General features: G+C 35.7%; 1 protein-coding gene and 1 long non-coding RNA gene across 2 annotated transcripts in view; one reads left to right on the forward strand and one right to left on the reverse strand.

Moving 5' to 3' along the window:
- Window positions 1-5,749, reverse strand: part of LOC127433306 (pannexin-3-like) — a 44,082-nt gene extending 38,333 nt beyond the window's left edge. Inside the window, exons 1-2 of the mRNA XM_051685083.1 lie at window positions 5,636-5,749; window positions 2,458-2,594 (exon numbers count right to left, since the gene is read on the reverse strand). Coding sequence (XP_051541043.1) covers window positions 2,458-2,594; window positions 5,636-5,722 — 224 coding nt within the window. The 5' untranslated portion in view covers window positions 5,723-5,749. The remainder of the gene's footprint in view (window positions 1-2,457; window positions 2,595-5,635) is intronic.
- LOC127433312 (uncharacterized) lies at window positions 1,725-5,754 on the forward strand. The gene is made up of 3 exons (XR_007895873.1): window positions 1,725-1,948; window positions 2,824-2,856; window positions 5,623-5,754. It is a non-coding gene; the product is annotated as an uncharacterized LOC127433312 (long non-coding RNA).
- The last annotated feature ends 2,871 nt before the right edge of the window (window positions 5,755-8,625 follow it).

The following is an 8,625-nucleotide window of genomic DNA, read 5'->3' on the forward strand; positions in this document are numbered from 1 at the left end:
AGCAATTAGAGAAGCAAGAGGTGTGGAAATAAACACCAACCAGCCAAATTTAATCAAAACAATACACGAGGTTGCAAAACAAACAAGCCAGTATTTTTTCTGATCTGTTAAATGCCTACAATAGTTTAAGGGGTAAGATATGTGTTGTGTTGTGTTGTGTTGCGTTGCGTTGTGTTGTATTCTACACGCTGCAAAATTTGTTCTTAATCAGTAGTTTTGTCTTGTTTTATTTAGAGAATATACCTTGAATTAAGTTTATTTTTCAAAACCAATTGACAATTTTCTTCTTAATTTTTAAGCATAAATCTAGCAAAATGATAGGAGGTTTATGCATAAAACAAGAAAAAACGATTTGTCAATGGCGTCAGAAAAATACATTTAATTCAACATATATTCTCTGGAGACAAGTCATATTATCTTATACAACTTTGTAACATTTTAAGGATGTGCATATAAATATTTTCTGTAAAACAAGAGCTAAGATTTTAGACTTACTTCCAGAAAATATATCACTTTTTTCCCCTTATCCCATTGGCAAATAGTTTTTCTTTTCTTTTTTTAAATCTTTAAGCATACATCTAACAAAATGTATGGAGGTTTATCCACAAAACAAGAAAAAAATATATACAAATGTTTTGCCCAAGGGGTCAGAAAAATCAGTTTAATTCAAGATATATTCTCTGAAGTCAAGTCAAATTATCTAACACAGTTTTGCTTCTCAGGTAACTTTCTTTTGTTTTAAGGTACTAGAAAAGGTTGAAACAAGACAAAAAATATTTAATAAATAATTTTTGCAGTGCATGAAAATGCAGAGCAAGTTAAGGTGTAAAAAAGCAGCAGATGTATCAGAAATGAATGCAATTATTCAGCATATAAAGTATATATATATATATATATGTATGTGTGTGTGTGTGGGGGTGGGGGGGGGGGGGTTAGGTTTAAGTGGTTTACGAGGACTTTTTTTTAGGTTACAAACTGGTAATTACAAGGGTATTATGCTATAAATGTGGTTTATGAGGACATTTCTAGTGTCCCCATAATTCAAATCACTTAAAAAACATACTAAACAATGTTTTATTGAAAATGTAAAAATCCAGAAAGTTTTTTGTGAGGGTTAGGTTTAGGGGTAGGGTTAGGGGATAGAATCTATAATTCGTACAGTATAAAAATCATTATGTCTATGGAGAGTCCTCATAATGATAGCTGCACCAACACGTGTGTGTGTGTGTGTGTGTGTGTGTGCAAAATTGGCAAAAATTGCATTAGTTACCAGAACAGAAAGAGAGATCAAGTCTAATATAAATTCTCTCTGGTATCTACAGTACCTCACCTGCTTTTTTTAGTGCCAGTGTACATTTGAATGAGGATCATACAAGTTATGAGTGATAGCTCATCTCTGCTATGCCTGTGGATATTTAGAGCATTTAAGATGTGTCATGTACGATAAAACCAGATATCTTGAAGTAGACAGTGTGTCAGAGCGAGGGGGGGGGGGGGGGTGGGCGGGATAGAGAGAGTAGGTTGTGATGTATATATGGTGAGTGAGAATTTCAGTCTGTGTATGTGTATACAGTATGTGACCAGGAGTAGGAAAAGTGAGAACAGGCAGCGTGTATCTGTGTAAGTGTGTATGTAGTGTGAGTGTAGGTTGAGTCTGTGCTTTTTTCACACCACCTGCAGGCCGCCTCCGGCTGTCAGCTCACATCAAAGGCAGCATTCTCCCACTGAGGAGCTGAGAGACTGAGCCCCAGGCCTGTTCGGGCCTTCACAGACCTGCCTAAGGGGTTAGCAAGAAACCACAGGCCTCTGCCACACTGCCGTGAGACACTGCTAATCATAGCCAGCACGGCAGTCAAACGAACAAGCCACGGCAAAGTGTGCAGCGAAGGATACTACGATATGCAAGCTGCTCGCAAACAACCGTGCTGTAATCAACCAGGGAGGGAAGGTTTGGGAATGAGGCTTTAAGTATTTAAAGTGCCAGTGTGCCATGTATTATTTACTTCATGAATAAAGGAGGAAAATATGACTTATTCAGGCGTGTTGCTAACCAAATCAAGCGCCTGCGTCTGTATACCTGTATTTAGATCAATATGTTATGAGGGTTTCAGATAACTATAAAACTGCATTATTCATATCTGATGGAACAATGGCATACAGGTACCTACATTATATTAACTGGAATTTTATATATATATATATATATATATATATATATATATATATATATATATATTTATTTATTTTTTTACTAAAACAAAGAGACACAAAACTTGTTTAGTTCTATAATGTTGCTACTGTTTGCATTTAAATTGCACAATATGTATAACTACAATAATTGTTAAGAATAATGCAAGTGTGCGACATTAATTTTACCTGTATATTAATTTTAATGTAAAATTATGGTATAGCACATAAAAACAAGCATGCATGTATTATTGTATATCTGCAACTCACCTGTAAACAGCCCGTTTGTCTGACTCCAGCTGGGCTTGGGGGTCAAGGGTCACGCTAACCGTGGTGGCCCCTGCCACTGAGGCTGCAGAGATGTGGACATGCTGGGCCTTTGAGTTTTGCTGTGTAGTGCCTGTCATCTGGAGAAACCAACAGTACAATATAAAGCGCTGCATTGGGGAAAGCTATTGTATGGTTATAGAAGACTTGGAATACAGCATATGAGTTGGTTGGGCTGCTTTTATAGCACTTTCATGTTGCCTTAAATTCCTTTATGGAGCTTGACAGCCGCTGGCCACCATCCACTTTTGTTTTATGGAAAGGAGTAGCTTCGACATTCTATTAATTATCTCCTTTCTGTGTTCCAAGGAAGAAAGTCGACAGGATTGAAACAACTTGATGGTGAGTATTCGATGATGCATTTGTAATTTTTGGTTGAACTATCCTAATCTTAACCAGAACTAATCTTGGAAGGTAGCCCATGTTGGTAGATGCCATAACTACACTATTATGCAGGCAAAAAACACGTCTACCTATTGACAGCCAGAATGGACATTTATAGTGAATAAATAAAAGATTTAGCAATCACAAAAACTGCATTATATTAAAGTAGACTTAAAGCACTCTTAACAGCATGAAACAGGCTTTTTTTTTTTTTTTTCATTTTAAATTATACATGTTTTCCCTTTCTTCTGCAAGGAGTTTAAATGTAGAGTTAAAATGACAAAAGTTTGAGGTGGCAGACTTTTTTTTGGATGAAGAATTACATTAAGAAGAGACTATATGTTCACTAAGTTGTGTTTTTAAGAGATAGTTCACCCAAAAATGAAAATTCTCTCATCATTTATTCATTCCATCCCAGATGTGTATGACTTTCTTTCTTCTGCAGAACACAAACAAAGATTTTTAGAAAAATATCTCAGCTCTGTAGGTCCATACATTGCAATTAAACAATGGGGGGAAAAAATAAGGTAAAAAAAAAGCATATAAAGCAGCATAAACGTAATCCATATGAGTTTTGAAATGCATATCTTCTTATGATAGGTGTGGGTGAGAAACATATCAATATTTAAATCCTTTTTTACTATATACTATATCTCCACTTTCACTTTCACATTCTTCTTTTGTTTTTGGCAATTCGCATTCATTGTGCTTATCGTCACCCACTAGGCAGGGAGGAGAGTTTATAGACTTAAATATTGATCTGTTTCTCACCCACACCTATCATATCGCTTCTGAAAACATGGATTTAACCACTGGAGTTGTGTGGATTACTTGTATGCTGCCTTTATGTGCTTTTTGGCCACCATTCTCTTGCATTGTATGGACCTACAGTACAGAGCTGAGATATTCTTCTAAAAATCTTTGTTTGTGTTCAGCAGAAGAAAGAAAGTCTTACACATCTGGAATGGCATGAAGGTGAGTAAATAATAAGAGACTTGTCATTTTTGGGCAAAGTATTTCCAGATTCAATTGTAAAAACACAGCAGATAACTCTTGACTAAGAAAACTGAAGTTAAATTTCATCAGTCTGGAGATGAACAATAGCCTATTCTGGTTTTACCCCCTCAGCAATGATGAGCCAGAGATGCTGTTCAACATCATCTTGCTCTCATTCAAGTTTTTGGTGGCTCAGAGCCAGGCACTGTCGTCTTATCAGATCTGGTTTATGAACGCTTCACTTTTGTGTTTTTTTTTTTTATTTATTTTTTATGGATTACGGTATTTATATATCTTCAAGAGCGAAAATGTACATGCAGTAATCTGTTTTGCTATCTTTTCCATGAAGGAGGAAAAACAGCAGACATCCAGATAAAAAAAAAAAAAAAAAAAATTAAGACAAAAACTAGTTAGGAAACATCTTTTTTTTCCTTTTTCTTTTTTTCTCCAGCAGCATGCATATTCACTCTATTGTCTCCACTGCCCATCTTGACAATGTAAGAACATTACTGACTGCAGCATATGGTCTCATTAAAACCTGGAATCTAATTTGAGGCACTTCCCCCTAAAATTTTACGTAGGACACTTTTTGCAGGAAAAATGTTCAACAGTCATTGAATAAAACTACAGTAGTCGAGTTGGGCAGAGTTCTTGCTTTTTAACATTCAAAACACCATTAGGGGCCATTGAAACACGTTCTTTCGCTAAAAAAGCTAGACGCAGCGTCACAAATAGAGCAGAATAGCGGTGTCTAGAAATCCATTTTTAAAACTTGACACGATGCCTTAAAAACACAGCGCTTCTGCGTTCTGCGTTAGACACTTAAAAAACTGCTAAATGCGGTCTAGTACATGTTTACACAGACAAACAATTAAAAAACAGTGCAGAGTGATGCAAAATGTATTCAGTGTGAATGGCCCCTTATGATGTGTTAGTGGTTGTGTCTGCATTTCTTCATCTCAACCTGCCCTCTTTCTCTTTCTGTTTTCTCTCTTGTGATACAGCTTTGAAAGCACTCCCTGACCCCCCAACACCCCCTCCCCAACCACCCAACATGGTTTAAAGGAGGAAGCTGGAAGTCTTAATCCCAGCCTCAAATAGGAAATAAATTAGCTTCTTCACACTTAACTAGCTCTCATTTGCATGTCTCCACCAGCACGCTGCTCTCTTCTCCCTTGCCACTAATGCTCAGGGCAGAGGAAAACAGCAGCAGCTGGACAGGGAGAGGGGGGGCTCTGAGACAAAGATGCTTCTCTGTTTATTTCCCCCAATTAACCCAGGACAAACACAATGAAGATCTTACATCATAAACATTGCATAGGACCACTGACCTTTCTGATGGCCACGCTTTGAGACCTAAACAAAATATTACACAGTAACTCTCTGTTATAACCAGGCTGAAAAAAATAAATTGTAAACCAGGCTAAGATGGATTGCAAGTTGTAGCTGGTCTGGATTTGTTTTAGAGGAATTTTGGGTTCTTTTCAGCAGATCAGACTGGGAGACTAGCTGACCGACCAGCTAAGACCAGCTTAGACTGGTTTAAGATTTTTTTTTTTCATAGGTCACTCAGAATTGAATTGACTTATGCAGATACAGCTGAGGTGGTTCAGCAAATTTTCATTTATTCATATAGAACGATAAACGCTATTATCTGATTTTATAAAACTGGGTTGCCTAAATTAATGCAACAACACAATATGTCACAGCCTTCCTCTTTCTGTGCAGTTTGTTAACTGACCTGTTGGCTCTCCTGGTACGATGGTGGAGGAACGCTCTGTGTGGCCATCATGGTCAATGCTGGTGCTGGGGACACATGTTGCATCATGGGATAGCTTCACATGGAGACCCTGAAGGAAACAAAAACAGTGACATAAAAGATGATGGAGTATCTTTAGAATGCTGATTCAGAACCAAAACCAAATCTACCGGCATCTTAACCATAGGGAAAAGGGTGGTTTTGTTCACATTTATTACAGCATATATTGTATAAAACTGTTGTTTTAAAACTACAGCAAAAACTAAATACAATACACAAAGTGATGATATAATTATTAACCTGGCAACTCTTTGCAGTTTCACTGATAGTAATTATGGTTTCAGGACCCACCACAAGGAGGCACACAGACACACACACAAACAACCATATACGGTAATGTTGGAAGATCTGAATATTTTCTGATGTCTGTTTTTTAAGGGCAGAATTTAAGTATGGTAGACTTAGATCTGCACACAATGGCTATTTATACTAATACAAAGCCATAGACACCACAAAACAACTCTTTTCTGTCATATATACAATGTCTAGAGTGTTAGTTTAATGCAATTGTGTCCACAGAAGTTCTTATAAATGCATAAATAATATTAAAAGATCAAATAAACAATTTCACTAAATGAATTTTACATTAAAAAATAAAATAAAATAAAAAACAGGCATTCAAAAATTCCATGACATTACACTAAAGGGAGAGTTTACCCAAAAATGAAAATGCTGTAATCCTTTAATCACACACATGTTGTTCCAAACCTATGACTTTCTTTTTTCCATGGAATACTAAAAGAGCTGTTAGGAAGAATAACAGCCTCAGTCACCATTCAATTTAATTGTAAGAAAAAAAAGATGTAATGAAAGTGAATGGTGACTGAAACCTCCTTTCCTAAAAAGAAAGTCCTATGCATATGGAATGACATGAGGGTTAGTAAATTATGACACACAAACTTTAATGACACTTACAATGCTCAAAAATCCAATAAAAGAGAAAATGTTTGCAGTATATCTCTCCAAAAGACAAATAAATAAGCACCTTGAGTTTGAAGGTACATGATGAGTTAGTGCTTTTCTAAGGTAAACACAACAACCTCAGCAGGCCAATCAGGGGCTCATTAGCTCTGTTGTCAGAAGAATAATTGACACTGGGCATGGGTAAGGTCGTCCCCGGGGATAGCACACTGTGGGACACCCTGACTACAGATAATTGGCCCCATGTTACCACATACGGACCCCTGGACCCTGTTTCTTAGTCAAATGTTATCAAGGATAACACAAATGATCTTTTCCCTTTCCTGTCCATATTAACCTTTCTGTACCAATACAATTTCAAGTGTTTTAATGCTTTCACAAACTCCAAATCTATTCCACACAATTTTATGAATCATATTTTAAAACACATTTTTGAAACACAATGGTGGAATGGTAAAAGTATACTAGCCTTTAATACTCTGAAGAAAAAAAAAAGACAAGAACATACTGTGACTGCAATCCAGAATTTTTTGTTTGTTTGTTTGTTTGTTTGTTTGTTTGTTTCTTGTCATTCTTTATGTGCCTGACAAGTTTATTATCATAAACAACTTTGAAGATGTGGACATTTTGTCTCTCCCATATTGATTTTCCCATCAGTCTGAGTGCGTTACAAAATAAGAATTAGTGCCGTCCGAACGCAAGTAGACAGTTGTAAGCGCATGACCACTTGAAACTCACATCAGAACTAAACTCATTAAGGAGATCTACCTTTCATTTATTCTTTAAATCTTCTTTATGTAATCTTATAGAATCACACACCCAAAGCTGCAACAAGTGTTCAAATTACCAAATTACCCACCCACCCACCCAATTTGTCTTCAGTCGACAGAAAAATAAGCTAACAATTGCAAAGAAAACTAAGAATACTAAGCAATCACATATAATTACTCTGAGACTGAACACTCTGAATGAACAGTACAATCACATATGCCATGTTAATGTGGGTGGGACCTCTGCTCCATTCTGTAATTACACAAGACATAAATCACTCATTTAAAACCTGACCTATAAAGTTCTTTCTAAGCTTTAGTAATAGTAATTTTCTCCCTTGAGAACAGCATGTTAGCTCAGTCTATTACTGGGAACGGTCTATATCTTCACAGCTTGAAATCTTAAAGACACAATACACAAGGTTTATAAATGGTGGCATAATAAGGAAGGGCGATACACTGAATATTCACACTGTAAAAAGTGGATACATGCAGTTGTTACCTTAAGCCATGGACTATTTTTTACCTGATCTAACCATTAAACATTATTTTTGTTTGTGCGACCTCATTTATTCAAGCTTATTCAGACATATTATTTCATAATGTTGGAATTTATAAGCACAATTCTTGATACCTTAAAAAAATATTCAATGCATCTTACATTCGCAATTATTTTGAATGTTGCAATGAAATTTATGTGCTTTTTATCTACCTATTAAGTTTCGTAAAAAGAGCGTCATTCGAATAGTTTTGCGATCTTTCCAAGTCCCATGATTCCCAAGTATGAAAGTGCTAAGACAGATATTTCAATAGTGGCAAAAATGCAGTTAAAGTTGTAAGTTTGATTCATTTACATGAATCAGTTCAAATTCTTGGTGCATATAAATTATTAAATAGAATTAATTTATCATTATATCATTTGTGTTCATTTAGTTAAAAACTGTGGAAAACATGCCTTGATTATTTTTAACTATATATATGTTTATTATTATTTTTATTTTTTTCAGATTTCGAATCTACTTGGCTAAAATGTCTGTTTGGTTGAATTGATGATCCCTCTGATTGAAAAAACAATTTCACTTTTCAGTGTTGGGTAATTTACTCCAAAAAAGTAGTCCACTACAAATGACTAATTACCTCTCTAAAATTGTAACCACATAACTTTACTGATAACTGAAGAATTCACATAACCATTTACATTATTTAGAAGTTACTTTTTAA

This window comes from Myxocyprinus asiaticus, chromosome 43 (assembly GCF_019703515.2).
Source record: "Myxocyprinus asiaticus isolate MX2 ecotype Aquarium Trade chromosome 43, UBuf_Myxa_2, whole genome shotgun sequence".
In the NCBI taxonomy this organism is placed as follows: Eukaryota; Metazoa; Chordata; class Actinopteri; order Cypriniformes; family Catostomidae; genus Myxocyprinus; species Myxocyprinus asiaticus.